This window comes from Dendropsophus ebraccatus, chromosome 3, assembly GCF_027789765.1.
Source record: "Dendropsophus ebraccatus isolate aDenEbr1 chromosome 3, aDenEbr1.pat, whole genome shotgun sequence".
NCBI classification, from domain to species: Eukaryota; Metazoa; Chordata; class Amphibia; order Anura; family Hylidae; genus Dendropsophus; species Dendropsophus ebraccatus.
In genome coordinates, this window is record NC_091456.1 from 121,169,135 (window position 1) to 121,194,233 (window position 25,099).

A 25,099-nucleotide genomic window follows, 5' to 3' on the forward strand; every position below is an offset into this window, starting at 1 on the left:
CCAAAACGCCTAATTAGCATGGATTAAAGGATTAACGCTTTATCAGCAAGGATTAAACTGCTAATAACACGGAAATGGTGCAGAACACTTAGTAACTGACATCAGTGCCACATACACCATATTCCTGCGTTATTTGCCATCACTGCATGATCCATGAAATAATTGTCCCTGATGAATATACAGGAAACACATAGGACTAGAGTGATTGTTAATGAGAGTCTGAAGCTATGGCACTACAAAATTATATGGAATGAACAGCATGGACATAAGTAGCTCTGTATTATGCATTTTGTGAAGGACTTTGCAGTATAAAGTCAAGCAAGATTTATGGTGTTTAGGTTATTTACTGTACATATGAGGTGGACAAAAAATGTTATTAGACAAGGGACCAAGCAACTGACTTTGTGTGATCAGCTTACCATGAAGCCTGGTGGTCTACCAGCCCTAATCAGTATGAGAAGAGCAGAACATTGGATAGGATCACTGACTGTCTTTAAATCACATATCTTGGAACTTTAAGCTAATAAGATTTCAACAATGCTAACAATAAATGATAAATTCTTCTGAAAGTTTAACATGGATTTGTTTACTGTAGTTGCCGTTACAAAGAATTACAGAGCATGAAGGGATAATTCCAACAATGTATAAAATGTAAACATGTTAATTGTAAACATAAGCCATTGCGCCTTGTTTGTTTTCTTTGTCACAAAACCTTGTCTTAAAGCCTGATTTTAATAATGCATTATATTTTGTTTTGTTGGGGGAGAGGACAGTCTTGTATCTGAGGCAACTGTATGACACCAGAAACCTCTCCTAAAAACAAGATATTAGTATTAATTATGTTCCCTAAAGGGAAACCAACAGCAGGTTAGAAGACCTGCTGTTATGTTCCTATAGGGCTGGGGCTGCCGAGAATGGAGGTGATTTGGGTACATTACACTTTATTGAATAAGTAAATTATGCAATTTGGTGCACTGGGGGTGGGATTACAGCCCTTAGTGCACCAATCCACCCGACCTTTCTTTTGAATACTCAACAGGCGCTCTACAGCAATGAATGCCAGAGTGCTGTCACTGAAGAACACAGCCTCTATATTCATGAGAAGCGACCCAGATCGATGCACTTCTAACCAAGCGCAAGTGTTTGTGACATGACCAGTGGCACATGCACTCAGAACTGCTCTTTTTAAACTGTGATCTGTGCTTTTCTTGGCTGCCTCTAGTGACACTAGTCAGTCAACGCAAGCACATTTCTCCCAATGGCCTCAAACTGTAAAGAGCACATCAGAGCAAACCTGATGCTGGTGACGTCACAAACGGTTGCACTGAGCTAGGCCAGGCTGAAAGAACAGACTTTTACCTGTCAGTCTAAAGTCTGTGGGCATATAATGGTTGGCCTGGGGGGGGTTAGAGTGAAGGGGTCAAAGTGTGCTGGATTTTTGCAGCCCAGGAAAACATCCTGTGCGAATTTATCTCCTAATTTCCATAATATTACACCTATATCTTGATGCTGGAGAAGTGAGCTGCAATAAGAGTGGTATCTATGAATTAAAGGTAAGGTACCCTATTGTGAACGGACTTTAGTTTAGGCAATAAAGGGCTGCTGAGAGCTCCACTTTAAATATAGTATGTCCATGTTAACCTAGATTTTTGTTTTGCGATAGAAGACTTAAATGGTGAAATGTATAGTTTCATTGTTGCCAACTCAGCAACTGATCTAAGTTTGATTTGGAGCAACTAAGCGTTCTCAAAAAGCAGAGTATTCTTCCTTCAGTTGGATCAGCAAAAGCATAGGCTTGAAAAATAATAGATTAATTTAATAGAAGAGCTACAGAAACTTTAAATAAGTGAATGCTAGATGAAGACAACCAATTGTATCACATGATGCCCAGTACATGTGTATGACACAATTTAAAGCAAATCTGTAATAAGAGTGAAGCCACCCCCAAACCGCTAGTACAAGTCCTCACACTGTGTCCAGTCTTTTTCTCCCAAATACCGGCACCAGATGGACACGGGAAGAGAGGCGCTGCAGGTCTTGGTCACAGATGCTCTAGGCCATGCCACATTGACTCACCACAGATATATGGTAAAACTTTTTTCCAAAATACCGGAACCGAAAGGCCAACCTTCCGAACTGGACACAGCATGAGGACCTGTACAACTTTCTGGCTTTTTGGGGGTGGCTACATGCCAGTACAGATTTACTTTAAGTCAAGATTAAGATTTTTATTTTTTAAAAGAGGATAACAGTTGATGCAATCATTAGGTCTGATGCAGGCTGCTTGGTGAAAATTCTCCATACCAGTTGTCCTGCAGATGAATAGGCTCATACACCATGCTTCTCAAGGCATTACACCTGGACAGAGCAGATGATGAAAAGATTCACCGGTGTACTGTGACTTCAATATGACAGGGTAACACAAAACAAATATATGTATATTAAGAGTGCCTTCCAATTTATTTGTGTTCTCTTTTACAACAACCAGGAATTCAACTATGAAATAGATACAAAACTGCCTTGTGTTATGAGCTGTACGTCCACAAGATCCACTTCTGTCACAAAGTAATAAACACATCCCTCCAAATCTACTTTCAAAATGAAACACACAAAATGTCTTGTTTGTATAGTCGCTCTCAGTCAAACAAAGTAGGTGGAGCAAGCGGGCCATGGGGCAGTATAAAAGAGGACATTGACTAGACTTATCTTGACTCCTACCATGCTGGAGAACACTCCCTAGGCACTTAATAATAATAAAGGCATGCCTGGAACCCTATTAAAGGGGTTTAAAAATACTTGCCCCCTATCTACAGTATAGGGGACAAGTTTGAGAATGCAGGGGTCTAACCTTTGTGCCCCTTGGGGATCTCTGTATCGGTGACCCAGCTACTTTGTTCTAAATTCATTCTCTATGGCAAGAGTCAAGTGCTATACTTTACTCTCTCCAAAGGCTCCATAGAGAATTAATGGAGTGACTCAAACAAAGGAGTTGAGTGGCAGATAGAGAGATCCCCGTGGCACGAAGGTCAGATCCCCTGCGATCTTAAACTTGTCCCCTATCCTGTGGATAGGAGACAAGTATTTTTAAAATCAAAAAACCCCTTTAACAAGCAGGTCGTTTTAAAAGGACTCCTGCTTGGAAATGTGGCACTAAGGCTTCTAACTAAAAATCGTGCACAGTAAAGTAATAATTCATTAAAATTACATAAGTTACTATCAAAAGTAAACTTTTTACACTTTTATCTTCAGACATGTGAAACATTACCAATTGCACCAGCTCTTACTCCTGAGACTCGAAGCCATGCCACCACACAGCCGGAGAGGGCATACAGCAGGGCACTTAATTTACCAGCTGTCAAATCTGACTTGTTTACTCTACCACAGTCTATGAAACAAATGAGTCCGATCTACCCCCAGCTGTAACTGGGGGTCACAGAGGGTCTTGGGAGTTAGTGTCATCAGTAACTTCTGAAATGGCTGAAGAAGTTTCAAAAGTTACTTGAAATGACAATACCGTTTCAAGGATGTGTCTGGTAGCAACTTAGTATCATCAAAACGTACCTGTTATTATACAGATGGACCATGGATACACCCAAGCTGTGTGGGTTCTGAACACAAGCCCTTATTTGATTCAATAGGGCTTATGCACATTACTGACCCAACCTGGACGGAAGCCATAGCAACACAATTTTCTGGCAGCACAAACAACTGCATGCAGATTGGGACAGATGTGCATAATCACAGGTATACTTTAAGATGAATACATCACACATGAGAATCAAATCAACCATGTTCCACTATGTCTACAAACTCCACTAACTACACAACGTGGTTTTCAAAGATTTGGAGATGCAAATGATTTACTCTTCAATAAACACATTTACGTTGTATAATAGGAACAAAGAAATAATTAAAGAGCTTTTTCAATGAAAACATACAAAATGAAAATGAAATGAAAATGAAGCTAGAGCAGCAGCCAAAAGATTTCTCAGTTAGAAACTTCAGGTGTTAGCATTGTTCTATTCCATTCAGCTGCATTTTTTGAAAGACTTGACAAAGTCTCCTCTCTAAGACACGTTTTGGGTGGAAATTTCATTAAATAACACCTGGAAAGTTATGTATCCATCCTAAAGTGGAAAATATAGAAAGGTTGCAGTAGGTAGAAAGAAATAAGACAACTAAACATGTACATAAATTACACAAATCCAACTTGAAATTAAAGCAAAACACAATGATTTTGGTTTTACCATTTGATCCAACAAGGAAGACTCATACTGGAATGCAATCTGAAGGTGCACATTTATACAAACATATGTACATGTGTAGATATGAAACACACCCAAACATTTTTGTCTCCCTGTGTGGTTTATACAGTATATCATGTTTACATTATGTGCAGATTAAGGACCACATTTTGAGGTTCGTCAAAAAAACATGGAAGAAGATATAGCTCTGTATGAATGCCTGGAATTCTAAACACTGGGTCTGAAATTTAATATAAAGAAGATAGCCTGGGGTTTAACTCTGCACCCCCAACCCAAAAAAGAAAACAAAAACAGTAATCAGATGATAAAGAAATGCACAAACAGAACTGGTAGGTGAAACAGTTACTAAGTTAGACAAAGCTTGTCTCTTAAGGTTGCCAAAGTATGGCAGAGCTGGTGCTTTAAGGATCTAGGTTTAAAGATATAGGCATAGTCCGATTTGATGGAGCAAAGTACTCCTTAAGGCAATTTTCCTCACAGAAGAACACATCGAAAAAAACTGCTCTTCTTTTGCTGTTCTTGGGTAATTTTGACTCCTTGGTTACTGCCTTGTGAACTATTTCCTTCCTGAAAGAAAAGAACATGTTAAATATCTTAATCTGTAGTTACCTCAAATAATAATAATAAAAAATAAAAAAAAATAAAAAAAACACAACTGGAAACTGTGATACTTCGAATTACTAACCAATCTACAACACAACAAAATCTTAAACAACTGTGGATGTAGCATGATCCCAATTGTAGCTTATGTTTAACCCCTTCAAGACTAAGCCTATTTGGGCCTTAACCCTTTAAGGACATGGCCCATTTTCGTTTTTACGTTTTCGGTTTTTCCTCCTTGTGTTTAAAAGGTCATAGCACTTGCATTTTTCCACCTAGAAACCCACATGACCCCTTAATTTTTGCGTCACTAATTGTACTTTGCAATTACAGGCTGAATTTTTGCATAAAGTACACTGCGAAACCAGAAAAAAATTCGAAGTGTGGTGAAATTGAAAAAAAAAACGCATTTCTTTTATTTGGGGGAAATGTGTTTTTACGCCATTCACCCTGGGGTAAAACTGACTTGTTATGCATGTTCCTCAAGTCGTTACGATTAAAACGATATATAACATGTATAACTTATATTGTATCTGATGGCCTGTAAAAAATTCAAACCGTTGTTAACCAATATACGTTCCTTAAAATCGCTCCATTCCCAGGCTTATAGCGCTTTTATCCTTTGGTCTATGGGGCTGTGCGAGGTGTCATTTTTTGCGCCATGATGTGATCTTTCTATCGGTACCTTGATTGCCCATATACGTCTTTTTGATCGCTTTTTATTACATTTTTTCTGGATTTGATGCGACCAAAAATGCGCAATTTTGCACTTTGGGATTTTTTTGCGCTGACGCCGTTTACCGTACGAGATCAGGAATGTGATTAATTAATAGTTCGGGCGATTACGCACGCGGCGATAGCAAACATGTTTATTTATTTATTTATTTGTTTACTTTTATTTAAAACCTGGGAAAAGGGGGGTGATTCAGACTTTTATTAGGGGAGGGGGCTTTTTACTATTAACAACACTTTTTTTTTTTTTTTTACACATATACTAGAAGCCCCCCTGGGGGACTTCTAGTATATACACTTGGATCTCTCATTGAGATCTCTGCAGCATAGATATGCTGCAGAGATCCATGAGATCGGCACTCGTTTGCTTTCGGCTGCTGCAGCCGGAAGTAAACGAGTGCCGAGCCGAGGACGGCGCCATCTTGGACGCGTCCCCGGCCGGCATCAGTAACGGAGATCGCTCCTCCGGGACAAGGTCCCGGAGGAGCGATCTCCCCCACTAGACACCAGGGAAACGTTGCCTCCGGTAATCGGAGGCAGCTGTCAACTTTGACAGCTGCCTCCGATTAGCTAATTAGCGGGCGCGGCGGTCCCGGGCTACACGCGGCACTCGGGATCGCGGCACTTCAAAGCGGGGCCGCCGCGCGGCCCCGCTTTGAAGTGCAAGTGAGGACATAGGACGTACCGGTACGTCCTATGTCCTTAAGAGGTTAATGACCAGGCTCATTTTTCAAAATCTGACCTGTCTCACTTTATGCGCTTATAGCTCAGTGATGCTTTAACGTATGCTAGCGATTCTGAGATAGTTTTTTCGTCACATATGGCACTTTATATTAGTGGCAAAATTTGGTCACTACTTTGTGTGTTTTTGTGAAAAACATCAAAATATCATGAGAAATTTAAAAAAATTAGCATTTTATGAACTTTGAAATTCTCTGCTTCTAAAAAAAGAAAGTCGTATCACATAAATTAGTTACTAAGTCACATTACCAATGTGTCCTCTTTATTCTGGCTTCATTTCATAAACATATTTTACTTTTTTAGGCTATGTTCACACTACGTAAAAGTACGGCCGTTGTTGCCGATGGCAACAACGGCCGTACTTTTACCGCGGTGGAACAATGCCTGTTGTTCTATGGGATCCCGGCCGGAGCGTACACACATCGTGTGCGCTCCGGCCGGGATCCCATATGCCGCCGCAAACAACTGACATGTCAGTTTTCTGCAGCCGAAATTCAGTGAATTCAATCCGCAGAAAGACGTGTCAGTTCACACAGTGAAGTGAGCGGCTCCAGCCGCTCGCTTCACTGAGCGCTATAGGAAGCTCTGATGCGGGCGCCCTGATGCACCTGCATCAGAGCTCTGCGGCCGGAAGGATCATCCGGACGGTACTTAAGTACCGGCCGAGATGATCCGGCCAGAAACCGGCCGTTCCATGACCCGGCTGGGGTCACGGAACGGCCGGTCTCTTACGTAGTGTGAACATAGCCTGAGGGTGTTATGGGGCTTAGAAATTAATCAGCAAATTACCACATTTTCGTGAAAGTTTCCAAAACTGATTTTTTTAGGGACCAGTTCTTTTTTTAAGTTGATTTAGGAGGCTTGTATACTGGAAACCCCCATAGGTGACCCCATTTTGGAAACTAGACTTCTTAAAGAATTAATCTTGGGGTATAATGAGCATTTTAACCCTACAGGGGCTGGAGGAAAGTATTCACAATTAGGCCGGAAAAAATGGAAAATAGAAATTTTCCAATAATATATACGTTTATATTAAAGTTTCTCATTTTCAAAAGGAACATGAGAGAAAAAGTACCCCAAAATTTGTAACGCAGGTTCTCCTGAGTAAAAAGGTACCTCATATGTGGGCATAAACCACTGCATGGGCACACAGCGGGGCTCAGAAGGAAAGAAGGGCCAATTAGCTTTTTCAATGCAGATGTTGCGGAAGATTTTTCTGAGTGCCAGGTGCGTTTGCAGTGCCCCTGTAGTGCCAGCGGAGTAAAATCTCGCCATAAGTCACCCCATTTTGGAAAGTACACCCCTCAAAGAATTCATTTTGGGGTGTGGTGACCATTTTGACCCCACAGGTATTAAAGGAAAGTATTCAAAATTAGACAGTAAAAATTAAAAACTCAAATTTTTCCAATAATATTTTCCTTTAGTTTGAAATTTATCAATTTCACAAGGAACAGGAGAGAAAATTCACCCCAAAATCTGTAACGCAGGTACTCCTGAGTAGAACGATACCCCATTTGTGGGCATAAACCACTATATGGGCACACAGGAGGGCTCAGAAGGGAAGGAGCGCCAATTAGCATTTTCAGTTCAGATTTTTCTGAAGAAGTTTCTGAGCGCCAGGTGCGTTTGCAGAGCCCCTGTAGTGTCAGCAGAATAGAATCCCCCCAAAAGTCACCCCATTTTGGAAAGTGCACCCCTCATGAATTTATCTTGGGGTGTGGCAAACATTTTGACCCCACAGGTATTGGAGGAAAGTATTAAAAATTGGCCAGTAAAAATGAAAAACTCAAATTTTTCTAATAATATGTCGCTTTAGTTTGAAATTTCTAAATTTCACAAGGAACAGGAGGAAAAATATATGCCAAAATCTGTAACGCAGGTTCTCCTGAGTACAACGGTACCCCATATGTGGGCATAAACCACTGTATGGGCACACAGAGGGGCTCAGAAGGAAGGGAGTACCAATTTGCTGGAGCAAAACCGCAGCTAGTAATAGTTATTAGAAAAGGGTAGTTACTAAAATAAAATTTAAAAAATTATATTACAGGTAATGCGGGGTGGTTACGGACAGCCTGGGGTGGTTCCGGGTAATCTGGAGGTGGTGATGGGCAACCTGGGGTGGTTACGGGTAATCTGGGGTGGATACGGACAACCTGGGGTGGTTAGGGGCAACCTGCTGTGGTTACAGGCAACTTGGGGTGGTTACGGGCAACGTGGGGTGGTTACGGACAACCTGCTGTGGTTAGAGACAATCTAGGGTGGTTACAGGCAACCTGCTGTGGTTACGGGAAACATGGGGCGGTTACGGATAAACTGAAGTGCTTATAGGTAATCTGAGGTGGGTACCTGTAATCTGGCGTGGTTACGGGCAATCTGGAGGGGGTCATTGGCAATTTAAGCTGATTAGAGGCAACGTGCGGTGGTCAGAGGCAACCTGCGTTTGTCAGTGGCAACCTGCGGTGGCCAGTGGCAACCTGCGGTGGTCAGAGGCGACGTGCGGTGGTCAGAGGCGACGTGCGGTGGTTGTGTGCAATCTAGGGAGTTACATGTAATCTGGCATGATTACGGGCAACCTGGGGTGGTTATGCGCAACCTGCGGTGGTTACGGGCAATATGCAGTGCTAACAGACAACCTGGGGGGGTTACAGACAATCTGGGGTGATTACGGACAATCTGGTTACGGATAAACTGAAGTGCTTATAGGTAATCTGGGGTGGGTACAGGCAATTTGGGGCGGTTACAGGCAATCTAGGGTGATTACGGACAATCTGGAGGGGGTCACTGGCAACGTGCAGTGGTTAGAGGCAATGTGCGGTGGTAACGGGCAACGTGCGGTGGTAACGGGCAATGTGCGGTGGTAACGTGTAATCTGGCGTGATTACGGACAACCTTGGGCGGTTACAGGCAATTTGCGGTGGCTACGGGTAATCTGGGGGGGTTAGGGGTAATTTGGGAGTAAACTGCAATTATTACTATAATAAAAAGTGTGTTTTATTTTTTTGTATGTTTTTCACTTATTGTACTTTTACACATTCATTTTCACTGTATTACTATGATTACTGTGAAATTTTCTATCACAGTAATCATAGTTCAGTGACAGAGACCAAATTTTCAGAGTTGGCTGCTTCTGGAGCGCATGCGCACTTCAGAACCAGCCTGGACGCAGAGGAGGGAGGACCCCCCTGGATCAGGCAAGTATAATGGGAAAGGGGGGTGACTGGGGGGGTGGGGGGCGACTTGGGGGGGACACACTGACACTTTTTATCCAGTCACCAATCATTTATGGTGACAGGGGATAAAAAGTGCTTCCCTGCACTGGGAACAGGCGGTCAGCGGTATATAGTATATACCGCTGATCGCCTGTTCCGGGACCACTGCCCCATGCTCTCCGCTACCTCCGGTGGCGGAGAGCATGGGGCTTTGATCATTTTTTCATTTTCATGGAGGCGGCCATCTTGGATCTGATGGCCGCCCGGGGGGAGGGAGAGGGTTAGTGCTTTAAATCCAAGACCTGTCCTGGGGTCCGTTCGGCAGGTGATGCTGCTATTGTCCTAAAAAAACAACTTCAAAACTTGCAGCTCTGTGTCGAATTGGAGTGGCCTAAAATGAATGCCCTAGGCTTGCAGCACCCTTCCATCCCTCCTCCCCGCCCTCCTCATCACTATAAATGCCCCAGGCAGGATTTTTCCTATTCATCACCTGTCTAAACACTGCACAGGTGCCTTAACGATCCAGCTCATGTGCAGTGTTCACACAGGTGATAAATAGGTGAATTTAAAAACTTTTATGATGCTTCCACTTAATCACATAATTCTGAGAAAGGTTTTTCATGACACATTTTACTTTATGTTAGGGATTAATACTGGTTCATATTTTTAGCAATAATTTGTGAAAAGCTCCAAAATTTAGCAAAAAAAATAATAATAAAAGGGAATTTTGAAATTCTCTGGTTTTTAAAAAAAATTTTGACGATGGAAAATGCAATGTAAATGGTTACAAGTGACGTAACTATACTTCTATTCCCTACCATTTGTCTTTTACTTTCTATTTTATATTTTTGTATATTTAGACCCAACTTGTCTCTTAATGCCCTACATCTCTTTTGTTTTATTTGATGAATATATGAGCACATGAGAAAGAGCACATAATAATAAATGTTCTGAACAAGAAACCAGAGATCACTAATGAGCTAGTGGTGATGTTAATACTTGTAACATATATAAATGTGGATGTAGAATGGTCTCAATACATATAGTGATACAGAAGATCAATCTTTTTCTTAAAAATAAATGGTTTAAGAAAGTTATAGAGATTTGTAATTTACATCTAATTAAAAATCTTAAGTCTTCTCATGCATATCAGCTACTGGATGCCCTGCAGAAAATGTTGTTTTCTTTTCAGTCTGACAGTGCTTTCTGCTGACATCTCTGTCAGAGACAGGAACTCTCCAGAGCAGCAGCAAATCCCCATAGAAAACCTCTGCTGCGCTGAACAGTTCCTGTCTTGGACAGAGATGTCAGCAGAGAGCATTGTATCAGACTGAAAAGAATACGCCACTTCCTGTAGGACATACAGCAGCTGATAAAGTTGGGAAGACATAGAAGTAAATCACAAACCTCCATATTTTTTTAAATTCTTTAATTTTTACACACTTGTTAGACAATACACAGCAATGGCCCCCACCAACATAGCACAGCCAGGCCACAAACACATGAAACATCTCCTAACTACAATCAAGCAAAGACAATACAAAAAAAAAAACGCAGAGATCCGAATCAGACTACACAGTAGCAGAAGCCTACCGATATTGTCCAACATTTACATGACAAAGATAGCCATACACTGAGGTATAGCAGAGTAAGAACAGTACAAGAGGAAGAGAAAGAGAGAAAAGAAGAAGGGGTATCAAGGATATCCAAAAAAAGCAGAAGGAAAATAAAGAGAAAGAAAAGGGGGGGGGGGGGTGTAGTAGTGACTGTAGTGCGGTTCCCCAGGAGTCTAAGCAGTGGATCTTAACAGTTCCCTATAGGCATCTGATTCCTGAAACTGCATCCATGGCAGCCAGGTAGAGTGGAATAGTTTGGATGTGCCACCAACACTGGAGGTTAAAGGACAACTCCCACAAAAAAATGTTTTGGCTTATTTAACACACATTACAAAGTTATATAACTTTGTAATGTGGTTAAATACCCGGTCTGGCCTCCTTCCCCCACTTTCCGACCCCCCCCCCCCCCCCCCCCCCGGAAGTTAAAGAATGTATGCATTACCTATTACGATCGTCACGGTCCTCTTCTCCCGGGCGGCATCTGGTGATGACGACGTCAGAGCCAGGGGGCGGTCCGGGTCTTCTTCCTCCTCGGCGTCTTCATTGAAAGTGAATGGGAGAGAAAAGGCTGCTGGTGCACATGCGCACCAGCAGCCTTTTCATTGGCTGGAGCGCATCACATGGCTTCCAGCTTGCTCAGCCCTGATTGGCTGAGCTTGCTGGAAGCCATGTGATGCGCTCCAGCCAATGAAAAGGCTGCCGCTGCGCAAGCGAACTGGCAGCCTTTTGTCTCCCATGGACCCGGAAGTAAGAGACATCACTGGACGGCGGACGCAGGTGACTGTGAGGCGGACGGCGGGCGAATGGAGTGGCGATAGTCACCGGAGGGATGGTGAGTATGGTGTCTGTGTTTTTTTTTTTTGTGTTTTTTTTTGGGGGGGGGGGGGGGTGTCCCGCGGGAGTTGTCCTTTAAATCTTCCATTTGCATCAGGTCATTGACCTTAGACAGCCATAGTAAAATGGAAGGTGGATTTAGCTGCTTTCAGCACAAGGGGATACATGCACGAACTGCCATCATCAGAAAACGAAGCAGCAAGTATTTATAAGCCTCCAGAGTGATCTCGCAGTGATGGAGAAGGAACAGCTCAGGGCCCATGCGCATCGTAAGATCAGTGACTGTCTTAAATCACTCTTACTATTGCCACCCAGAAATGACTGAGCTTTGGGCAGCTCCAGAACATATGTAGGAAATTGCCTTTGGTAGCCAAGCATCTCCAACAAGTTGGAGCTACCTAGGGAATAATTGCATTAAGTTTGGTAGGCACCTTATTCCACTGGGATAGGATTTTATAATCTGCTTCTTGGAATTTGGAGCTAATGGATGACTGGTGTACCAGGCAGTAAATGCATGATCCCTGTTAGTCAGTAAGGCTTATCCCCAAGTCGGTTATCCACTTTAAAATATAGTCCGGATGGGGGGGGGGGGTCTGCAGGTGTCGCAGACAGTAGCTGGTAAGTAACAGATAGGATGTGTCGGAGAGGCTCTTTTTCAGAGCAGAGCTCCTCAAATGGAGTGAGATGACCCGTGTAAGGGGTAGGGAAAGGTAATAAAGTCAGGAAATGTCTCAGCAGTCAAAGCAGTCAGGTCCACTGAGGAAAGCCAAGTGTTGTGTAGGAAGTGCTGCGCTATAAACTTCCCCAATCACAGGGAATCCTGGAAAACCCTATTGGTTAGGCTGGGAGTAAATTCTTGGCTACCACTGCAGATGAAGTCAGGATAAAATGACACCTTATCACCCCCTCCGAGCATGCAGCAAGCGTAGGACCTACAGTGGGATGGTATTTAATCTCAGTGAGATAAGTAAGAATTATCCATGCAATCCCTTGCAGGGGAACGCCCGTGTACGATTGGACTCCTCACACTATTCCTACACCAGTGGGAAAGGTGAATGGCCAGGTAATATTTTTTTTAATGTCCGGTAGCCCAAAAGCTCCAAGAACTTTAGGTCTGGTGAGAAAGGTCTTACGAATATGGGCGGGTTCGTGTCCCAATATGAATCGCGTTTGAACAGAGGCAAGGGAATGAAGAATCCGCAAGCATTGAAGAAAAAAAAAAAAAAAAAAAGGATTCTGGGTAAAATGTTAGAAGGGTAAAAAGTGTGAAGACCTGATGAACTGATACAGAGAACTGAGATCAGCTGGGGTCAGCTGAATACCTAAGTATCTAATCGCATCCGATGCCCACTTATAAAGCTGAAAGCTTTGACGATTGCCACCTCTATGGGTCTTATGTATTAGTTTCATCCCATAGAATACGAAAGATGAGATGTTGCCACGATGTACCTCAAGAAAATGTTTTGTTACACCTGGGCATCTGGAAACATTTCGTTTTTTGATATCTGTTATATGTTCACCTCTTTTATTTTTCCAATAGTACAACCTACATATTTCAATTTACATGTCCTACATTTTATCACACAGACTGCAGAAGACTAATGGTAGGGAATAGAAGTATAGTAACATGCCGCTTGTAACCATTCACATTGCATTGCGTAATCCATTGTCTTGTGGCATGCATGCTTCTTGTGGGAGTGCTATTGATACATGTAAAAACATAGCAGATTGATTGAAATAACCCTTTCGGTGTCTACCGTGACCAATCATGTCCGACTTTGATGCTTTTGCACGGTACTTTTATATTGGTTGCTGTTTGTTTTTAACATGTGTTTATGTCTATACTCATTAGATCATGATTATGCGTGCATGTGCGTAAAACATGTTGACCTTAACCAGCAAAATAAGTTGTACTATTTTAAACAAGGATATTTAAAAAAGGATTTTTGGATTTTAACTGTTTTGGAGTGCTGAAACCACCACCTATGTTCCTTCTGCTTCATGAATTAACAGCTGGCTACTGTTGGATCCGTGCACCCGTTTAAATGAACGTGTCCTCCACAATCAGTGGTGAGCTGACTTGTATCTATTTTGATTACAGTTTGTTATAGTTGAGCAGACTTCCAAAATGCTCGGGTTAGTCCGAACCAGAATGTGTGGCATTTGACTAGTGATGGCTGCTTAAAGGACAACTCCCACAAAAATTTTTTTTTGCTCATTTAACACACATTACAAAGTTATATAACTTTGTAATGTGGTTAAATACCCGGCCTGGCCCCCTTCCCCCACTTTCGGACCCCCGACCCCCCACCCCGGAAGTTAAGGAATGTATACATTAGCTATTACGATCGTCACGGTCCTCTTCTCCGGGGCGGCATCTGGTGACGACGACGTCAGAGCCGAGGGGCGGTCCGGGTCTTCTTCCTCCTCGGCGTCTTCATGCAAAGTGAATGGGGATGAAAAGGCTGCTGGTGCACATGCGCACCAGCAGCCTTTTCATTGGCTGGAGCGCATCACATGGCTTCCAGCTTGCTCAGCCCTGATTGGCTGAGCTTGCTGGAAGCCATGTGATGCGCTCCAGCCAATGAAAAGGCTGCCGGTGCGCAAGCGCACTGGCAGCCTTTTCCATCCCCTGGACCGGAAGTTGGAGACATCGCTGGATGGCGGACGGCGGCGACGGAGAGGCGGACGGCGGGCGAATCGAGTGGCGATCGTCACCGGAGAGATGGTGAGTATGGTGTCTGTGTGTGTCTGTGTTTTTGTTTTTTTTGGGGTCCCGCGGGAGTTGTCCTTTAAGTTGGATGCAGCCCTAGGGAGTCCTGGAAAGCAATCATACAGCCACTGCTAATCAGCCATAGGCTGTATTCATGTTTTACAGCTAAAAATTCCCATTTACAATATGTCTACTTTATGTAAACATCATTTGGTAAATGGCATTTTACTTTTTTAGGCCATTAGAGGCAGGCTCACACTGGTCCATGGGGAACCAGGAAACTCTCGGTGGGCCCCTCCCCTTTCCTTTCTGATGATGGGCCCCAGAGCAGGAGGCAGGCCTTTCTGTTTAGGAGCTCTAGGCCCAACATTAATTCCCCCAGAACTGCTGCAGACATGTCAGAAGTTTTGATCCGTTGAAGTATTGGGGCCCTATTACATGGAGCGATAATCTGCCAACTCAGGCTGATTCAAAGACAACGATCAGCTGATGAAATGACCATCGGCTGATCTTTGTAGTTTTTTCCTACCTAAAAATCATCAGCTTTTGGGCGCACATCACTGTGTAATAGCCATGCAAAGCCAATGGCTCTGTAGATAAAATAACAACATTTATGCATACCTGTTAACGCTCCCCGATGTTCTTGCTCCTTCTTGTTCTTGCCCCTATCTGAAGTTCCAGGGGCAGCTGCAGGCAGAAGCAAGAAGAACACTGGGAGCATGGACAGATAGGTATAAAGTTTATAACTTTAAACTTTTAAAGCAAGGGCTGTATATATATATATATATATATATATATATATATTTATATTATTTCTATACTGCACAATTATCGAAGCTGGCGTTAGCATACATTAGTGATTGGGCTGTGTAATTCAGCCCTTAGTGCTCAGACCTCCACTGACGGCTAAATCATAACTCTAAATCTAACTCTAATCTATGGGTGGGTTTGAGTCCCAATACATCATGTTGTAAGTAACAGGCTCCATAGACTATAATAGAAAACATCTCCTCTAATGGGTTCTGAGCTCATCGTCTGCAATAAAACAGACTGAGTGAGGATCCAGGCATTGTTGACCGATCAAACTTTACAATGGCTGTCTGACATTTCATTTAATGTATGTAGTGACAATAATTATTGAACGGTCTTATTCTAGCCAGACACCTTTATGTGGTGAGGTTAAAATAAACATCTTGGTCTGCTCTGCTGCAGACTGTTATAGAGCGGGCTAGATGGACCAGGTGGTCATTTTCTCCAATTGTCTATGTTTCTACTGCTGTGTTCACACATGGTGTTTTGTTTGGTGATGTGTTTTTGCATCAATTTTGGTGAAATTGCTACATTAATGGTGCTGTTTTACCGCAGTTGTGTAAATCATAAAAAAAAAATACCACCATTTTAACAAAGATGCCATTTTTTTGAACAAAGCCTTATTAAAAAAAATTCTCTACTCCTGGCCGTTTTTTTTTTTTTATTTTTTCAAGAAATATGAACTTTCGTCAGGTAAAGAGAAGTTTGGAAGAAATGATAATTTTCCAGCAGGCAGGGGCAGGGAGGAATATAATAAACAAAGCTCTATTTACCTCTTCCCAGGCCTCCACAGCACTGCCTTACTACTTCAGAACATACGCTGGGCTCCTGGATCTCATTCTCATTTATGTATGAGGACATCATATACCATCAGATGCAGGGAACCGCAATAGGGACTTGGACTGCGCCCAGTTATGCTAATCTATGGGTGGGTTTGAGTTCCAATACATTAAAGGTTCCTGTATTTTAGGTCACACATTCTCTATTATAAGACATATATTGTTGATGTTTTCCTGATTTGGAGAGGAAGTCAGCATGCAAGTTTACTGAGAGTTTAAACCATAACACCTGGGAACTCCAGTCCACTGTGCATTTAGACAAAGAATTGTCTTTTTAGATCTAGAGATTTCAGCTCAAAATGGAGGAGTGATTATGAAACACACTTTAAGCAAGTGGACACAAACAGCTTTTTAAATTTTTGTAGTGCCCACTACGTGTAATGGATTTATAAAAAAAAAAAAAAAAAAAATCGTGCCATTCAGTCAATATAGGCACAACTGCAAAAACTATACTTTGAAAAGCCTGAAAAATATCCTGGCCCCTAGCCGCTTATGAAAAGAAAAAGCCCCTGGAGAAGCGAAAATAGAGAGAGAAAAAGGATTCATGAAAAAATGCTAATAGTGGATACATGAAGCAAAGCGTACCCAGACTCGTGGCTGAGAGGCATGACAGGGATTTTGGTAAAATCAGGGAATGCCAATTGAACAATAGGCTGGAAGGAAAATATAAGAACCCTTAATAAAAAAAAAAAAAATAAGGCTTTTTGGAATTTTAAGTTAAAAACCTTGGTGCCAGAAGGACTAAATAAAGCACTAGAATTGACACCATGATTGTTGGTTTTATTTTTTTATATGTATGTTTATAAGAAATTTGTCTTTTATACATTTTATGTGTTGATAGATAGATAGATAGATAGATAGATGTACACAGTGTGTTAGTGAAGCAATTTGAATGTCGCTGCAGAAGCAACAAGGTGGATGGTAACACAAAAGGACGGTAACACCTTTACAAAAAGTGGACTCTTTAATAGACTTCCTTGCAGGAAATTGTTTTAACATATAAACACCTTTGTTTGGACTTGCATACTAATTGTATTATATAGTCCTTCTTTATGCATCTATTATTTTTTTATAGTTATTGATGAGAGCGTCCTGGTTGCCAAAGCGGTAATTGTCCTCTTTGGTCGTATGTATGTGAATGAGGATTCATAATGTGGCCAGATGATGGTTCATGTTAACCCAAACCCATTCCATGTTTTTTGAGATACCCATAAGCCTGTAAAAAGGTATGTTATATAAAAGCAGTATATACTGCCAGAGCCTAAAGAAGATGCCAGTTCAGTATGGAAATGTGTCACTCAGTTTTAATAACAATAAAAGTTGCTGCTGATATCCCAAGCCTGCTCACTCCTGCGCCAGTGATACAAGTGGTTGTTGTTGGTACAAGGTTGGATATTGTTTCGAGCTCTACCAGGAACTCTTTGATGGGTGCTGAAGGTAAAGGACCACAAACCAGGCTGCGGAGTCACACTATGCTGTTGATAGTGTTGTTCCTATACAGCACAACCACCCAAGGTTAGTGCATAGCTCCCTTTACATTGATTGGATTATCCACCTCCTTGAAAATACTACACTATATAGCGACTCCTGTTCTTTCTTGTGTGTTAGTTTTTCTTTAATTTTAAACCTCTCAGCCAATCACTGACCGGGATTGCTGTGGTCAGTGATTCGCTGAGCGGCCTGTCACTTCAGAGACTGGCTCTGAAGTTGCACCGGTGGCTTCGGGGAGCGTGAAAAGGTAACATATGAACTTTATTATTACACTTTTAAAGCAAGGGCTGCATAGACATAGCTAACGATTGCTAATCAAGCCATGTAATATGCTTAGTAAACAAGCACTGATCTAGCAGATCAGAACTCGTTTACTATATTGATCGGGCCTTGTAATACGGTCCTTAATCTACTTTCTTCATACTTGCTCCAATTCAGTGCCCAAAACACAATATTCTGTACATGTGTACACAATATTCTATATGTGGTCTAAATATTGATCTCTACAGAGGCAAAATTATGTTCTTATGTTTAGCATCTATGCCTCTTTTGATGCATCCGAAGATTTTATTAGCCTTGGTGGATGCTGCCTAGCACTGACCACTTAAGTTAAGTTTATGATCCACCGATACCCCCAACTCCTTCTCTGTACCAGTTTTATACAGTGTTTTATTATTTACCATATAATTGAGATTGATCAAGATGCACTGCTGGCATACACCATGGAAAAGTGGCAGATTCTCCCCTTTTCCCTTACTCTCCTGATGGGCAGGCAGGGGAGGCATGGCAGAGGAGATGTGGCTTCCTCCCACGTGTCAGTTATCAAAGGTTTGCGCCTGGAAACAGGCGTGAACCAGGCACAAATTTACACCTGCTCTGGGACAGGTGTAAATTTTTGTGCAACACCAGCGCTCACATGTTCAATGTTTCACACTGAACACGATTGTAGAATACCTGTAATGGAGTCCCCCCTCCCCAGATTCTGCCTTAAGAACTAACATTTTCCAGCCCAATTCCTGTGTAATACAGAGCAGTGCGATCAGCTATGCCTACTTTACACATTATCCAGATCTGACCAGAAGAAGTCAGAGCACAGCAGGGGCCAGGAGAGGTAAGCATTTGGGAGGGTGGCAGATTAATACGGAATGTTTTCAACAACCAGTGGTGCTCCAGGATGCAGAACTACAACCCCCATTTTATCGGGGAGTGGACAGAAGCACCGGAGAGCATGGACAAATATGTGTAAACTTTATTATTTCACACTTTTAAGGCATGGTTAAGCAATGGTTGAGCTAAGTAATAGGCTCTGTAAATGAGTGCCGATCTAGCAGATCAACGCTCGATAACATTATTGATCGGGCCGTGTAATACAGCCCTTAGAAAACCGTCAAATATTTTACACACATCACACCAAGCCTTAAAATATACTTTATCTTACCATTTTCTTGTCCATTTTTGCTTTGATGTCCCGCGCCAAAGTCAAAAACGCCTACAACAGAAATAACAATACGATAAAATATACATAACTCATTCAACAATGTGACTAACAATAAAAAAGAAAATTTGAGCGCTTTCGTTTTTAAAGAGAACCAATCAGACTATTAATTTTTTTTTCTTTTTTTTCATAGTTTCATTTAATTTTCAAACAATATTTGTAAATATAATTCATTAATTTATTGGTCGCGTTTTTAATTTATTCAAATTTTCCTTCACTGTCATGCGCCGTCTCTTTTCAAAATTCGGCGCGTGACAGGAAACTCCCCGCATGCAGAGCGGCAGGAAGGGCTCCCATGGGCCTATGCCCGCCGCTCTGTTAATACACAGTGATCTCGCGCTATACAGCATGAGATCGCTGTGTATGTCTGTCCTAACTGACCCTATTAGTTTACTCATGAAGATACAGACTGCCTTTGCCTAATGACTTTACCTAATCCTTCCTAGCGATGTAGTAAGGCGGGGCACCGCCATCTTGATGATGTCACTTGCGTTCCACTTTCGGAACGCAAGTGACTTCATCAGGATGGCGCCCGGCCTTACTGCACCACTACAGAGGAGTAGGTAAAATATAAGATACAGACTGCAAAGGCAGTCTGTATCTTCATAAACATGAAGATACAGAATGCTTTTGCAATGCTTTAACAAGATGGCGCCCCGCCTTTCTGCACTGCTACAGAGGAGTAGGTAAAGTATAAGATACAGATTGCAAAAGCAGTCTGTATCTTCATGTTTATAAAGATACAGACTGCCTTTGCAGTCTGTATCTTATATTTTACCTACTTCTCTGTAGCGGTACAGTAAGGCCGGGCGCCATCCTGATGAAGTAGCTTGCGTTCCGATGGTTGAACGCACCACTGGAACTCAAGTGACGTCATCAAGATGGCGGCGCCCGGCCTTAAAACACCTCTATGAAGGATTTGGTAAAGTGTAAGATACAGACTGCAAAGGCAGTCTGTATCTTTATAAATAGAATTAGGGAAAGAAAAACTTTTATTACAGGGACAGTTAAATTAAGATGATAGGTTCTTTTTAAGTTAAAGGGGTATTCCCATCTCAAATTAGTTAATGGGGGTACTCCAAATTGTTTTTAAATCAACTGATGTCAGAAAGTTATACAACTTACCATATTTTCCGGCGCATAAGACACCTTTTGAACCCCGGAAAATCTGTCATGATATATGCCGGATATTGGACGCTGCATACGGTAGGTGGAGCTCAAATATGGCCGCATGCCCACCATATGTGGCAATCGATATTAGCGCCAAAAATAAATAAACCACTGTCACCATCACCTATTCCCGGCAGCTGTGTATCTCCTCTGTCATCTTCCTGGCGCAGGCAGCAAAGTACAGACACTGTCTGCGCTGGAAGCCTTAGAAGAAGGCGGTTTATTTTCTTTTTCAATGGAGACCCTGCTCAGAGGGTATGGGACACTGCCAGCAGGAGTCGGGCAGGGTTAACTCCTGCCTGACTGCAGCAGGGCTCCCTAGCTGCAGCTAGTCACCCACGTCTAAATTATAGTCTGTATAGATTATATAATTTAGAAGTGGGTGACTGGCTGCAGCTGGTAACTGTGACTGGGGCAGAGGTGACTACGTTGCTGCAGTTACTCGAGCTGTACAGCATGATCACTGCGCCCCCGTTCCCGCTGTACAGCTCGAGTAACTGCAGCGACGCTGTAACCCTATTCTCCACTGTGCCTGTTTTTTAGAGGCAGTGCACTTCTGTGGGAGGAAAGCTGTCTAGCTGGCCGCTATAATGAGGGACAACAGGGGTAAAGTTTTATTATACAGGACAGAGGCAGTAAATCCAATATTTTTTAACAATGCTATTTTATTTAAAAACAGCTATAAGATAGCCAACCCCTTTAAGGCCACATTCCCACATGCGTGCAACACATGTGCTTGAAAGCTATCCATTGCTAGTCTCCAGCAGTTACACAATGTTGCTGGGACTAAGATGCATTTGCATGCATGTGGGATTGTGGCCTAAAGTGGTTATTCAATCTTTAAAAACATAACATATCCTCAGGATAGGCCACAAATATCAGTATAGTGGGGTTCAGCATGTTAGCTCACTTGCTGATGAGCTGTTTAAAAAGGCTGCAAGCCCGGGGGCGGAGCGAACCACTGATGTGAGCGGTCGCACGCCTGCAGAGCTCCCGCTCCACACAGCTATATTAGCGGCCCTATATAGCCTATACCTGCCCTGCTGACGGGCAAAACTGTCAGGAGGACCCCGAGACCCCCCACATCAACCGGCGGCCCCCGGAGGCGCCCCCATACGCTGGACCGGTACCTTACCAGGAGTGAGGGGAAGACGCAGTCCCGAGCCGGCATCCGCCAGCGGCCTCTCCTCATCCGGCCACCCGGCTGACACGTACGGCGGTGAGGGCTCACAGTTTGCCACCTTGTGGCCCCCGACCGCCGAGTGGACTATCCCCCCTGGCCCAGCAGACAGCCGGCAGGCGCAGGAGGCTCCGTACCCGGAAGTGCCGGCACCATCTTGGATCGGAGGTGAGGGAGAGGAGAGACTGCAGCCCTGTGCTTTAACCCTTCCCACCCCAGTTGCCCAAGTCGCCCCCCCAAGTCGCCCAGCACAAATCCCCTACCTTCAGACCTTGCTACACAAACCCCCTCAGATCCAACGGGGGGTGCTGGGGACGGGGCTTCTATCCCTAAAGTGAGTGGCACTTGGCTCCTTCATTCTACCATGGCCGCAGTGCCTAAGCCGCAAAGGGGGAATAAAAAGAGCAGGGAAGCGACCCAAGCCTCTGCCTACGCCAGCCCCCTTGCAATAGGGACCCTGCGGACTAAGCCGCAAAGGGGGGATAAAAAGAGCAGGGAAGCGACCCAAGCCTCTGCAAACGCCAGCCCCCTTCCAATAGGGACCCTGCGGACTCTGAGCATGGCTGGCCCTACCACACTGAATCGGACTCAGATGTCTCATGTGCTGGGGGTAGTTCCCATAATATTCATCATATGCTTTCTCAACTTCCCACCAAGAACGAATTTCATTCTCTTCTTACAGATATCAAAGACACGTTCAAAACAGAAATAGCTGCGGTTAGAAAAGATATAAAGTCGAGTCCCTTGAGGAAGAACATGATAATACAAGGGAATATAGAAGGCTTTGCAGTCCACCATTAGCTCTCAAACGGTCACACTTGAGGGTATGCCGCGCCATCTTGAGGATCTTGATAATAGGGGACGGCGAAATAACATTAGGATTAGGGGTCTCCCGGAGGCGACTCGTGATGAGGACCTAATGGACTCTCTGGAGGGTTTGTTCAACACTATCCTGGGTGAACCCTCCTCCCACAAGATAAAATTTGACAGGGCCCACAGAGCTCTTAGGCCTCGCCCTACTTCTGGCCCTCCGAGAGATGTCATTTGTTGTCTACAGGATTACACCATAAAGGAGGCGATTATGGCCAGATCTCGGGCGCTAAAAGATCTTGACTTTGACGGAGCGGCTATCCAGCTGTTTCCAGACCTCTCCTGGATTACGCTACAGAAGAGACGCCTATTACGTCCCCTCCTTGCTGCTCTACGGGACTATGAAATCCCTTATAAGTGGAACTTTCTATTTGCCCTTACCGCTAGGAAGGATGGACGCTCTGCTGTACTGAGAAACCTACTTGATCTTCCTAAGTTTTGCGAAGCTTTAGACATCCCAGTCCCGAAGATTACAGACTGGACCCTGGATCCCCCTCCGCCTCCGTTACCGCCTGTTTGGGAGTCGGTGCGCCACAAACGTAGGCATGGACGACCTGCTTCCACCTCGCCTCCGACGGGCTCTCCTGGGAATCCTCCCACCTGAGACTGGGGTGACTTTCTCTGCGGATGTTTCCGCCTAAGTATCCTCCTGTTCTATATTTAATTGATACTTTCACCTGAGCGAGAAAGTTTGCTATGGGGTTTCTCTGATGTTCAAATTGGGCCTACTTTTTGTTTTCCCACTGTATACACAGCTGTGTGGATGCGTTCTGCATGTTTGCTTTATTGATTGTGTTGATGCCATATTGGTCTTTCCTCCTCCGCCTTTGGGGCTGTCTCTATTCTGTTATGATGGTTTTATTCGATTATCTGGGAATGGGCCCGGATTCTGAGAAATTGTTGCCCCCACCGTGACATTAATTGTCTAGGTTCTTGGTCTTGTGCCACCACCCCCTGTTGGGTTTATCTGTCGTTGAAGGTTTGTGTTCCCTTGTCTTCTTTTCCCTTTTGTTCCTTCCTGCAGATCCTGTTTACTCGGAGGAAGACTGTTCATCCTAGGCGCTTCCTTACCAGTGGTGTGGTAAGTCATGTCATAAGAGTGTTCTCTCCTTTTATCTGGTCCAATGGTTAATTGTGTCTCTCTAAATATTAAAGGCCTAAACACCAATTCTAAACGCCGTCTTGTCCTCAGAGAAATGCGCACTCTAAGAGCTGATGTAGTCTTCTTGCAAGAGACCCACTTTGACTCCACTGCTTCCTTCGTTTTGCCCGTCATGCATTTCCAGCCGCCTATTCGGCCACTAGGAACAATAAGACGGCTGGTGTGGCCATCCTGTTCTCCTGCCACTGTCCTATCCAAGTCACCTCTTCCTACATCGATCCAGGGGGGCGGTTCGTAATAGTAGAGGGGATGTTATGGGGGAAACCTATTATTTTTTGTAATTTATACGCGCCTAACAGAGCCCAAATTCCGTTTCTCCGTGGGGTGTTATCCCGGCTTGCAAAATATCCTCCGGCTGTAAGAGTCCTGGGCGGGGACTTTAATTTACCCTTCTCAGATACTAATGATCGGCAGTCAGTCTCGGGTAGGCAATTATCTGCTGCTCAGGCTAGATTATCGGTCGAATTCCGTAAGCTGATCCGTCTTCACAAATTGTATGATCTTTGGAGGCTGGACCACCCCACGGAGAAAACTTTTACCTTCTATTCCCACCCACACAGAACCCACTCCCGTATTGATTATTTTTTTGGTAACGTTTCCACAGTCCGCCTACTTCGGAGAGCTCAGATTGAACCTATTTCCTGGTCGGACCATGGTTCGGTCTGGATTGAACTGGCGGACCTTGATACCCCGACTAGAGTGTGTCATTGGAGGCTGAATAAAAGCCTTCTTAACCTCTTAAGGACATATGACGTACCGGTACGTCATATGTCCGCACTTGCACTTCAAAGCGGGGCCGCCGCGCGGTGAAGTGCCGCGATCCCGGGTGCCGCGAGTAGCCCGGGACCGCTGCTATTAGCGGGCACGGTCTGATCGCCGTGCCCGCTAATTAGCTAATCGGAGGCAGCTGTCAAAGTTGACAGCTGCCTCCGATTACTGGAGGCAACGTTTCCCTGGGGTCTAGTGGGGGAGATCGCTCCTCCGGGACCTTGTCCCGGAGGAGCGATCTCAGTTACTGATGCCGGCCGGGGACGCGTCCAAGATGGCGCCGTCCTCGGCCCGGCACTCGTTCGTTTTCGGCTGCAGCAGCCGAAAGCAAACGAGTGCCGATCTCATGGATCTCTGCAGCATATCTATGCTGCAGAGATCTCAATGAGAGATCCAAGTGTATATACTAGAAGTCCCCCAGGGGGGCTTCTAGTATATGTGTAAAAAAAAATAAATAAAGTGTTGTTAATAGTAAAAAGCCCCCTCCCCTAATAAAAGTCTGAATCACCCCCCTTTTCCCAGGTTTTAAATAAAAGTAAACAAATAAATAAATAAATAAACATGTTTGGTATCGCCGCGTGCGTAATCGCCCGAACTATTAATT

At 43.7% G+C, this 25,099-nt stretch overlaps 1 protein-coding gene across 2 annotated transcripts in view; it reads right to left on the bottom strand.

The window, feature by feature from the left end:
* Positions 1 to 545: 545 nt before the first annotated feature.
* Positions 546 to 25,099, bottom strand: part of LOC138786005 (ras-related protein Rab-8A) — a 93,060-nt gene continuing 68,506 nt past the window's right edge. For both annotated transcript variants that reach the window (XM_069962597.1, XM_069962596.1), the window contains 2 exons: positions 19,289 to 19,339; positions 546 to 4,832 (listed from right to left, as the gene is read on the bottom strand). In XM_069962597.1, coding sequence (XP_069818698.1) covers positions 4,740 to 4,832; positions 19,289 to 19,339 — 144 coding nt within the window. In that variant the 3' untranslated portion in view covers positions 546 to 4,739. The remainder of the gene's footprint in view (positions 4,833 to 19,288; positions 19,340 to 25,099) is intronic.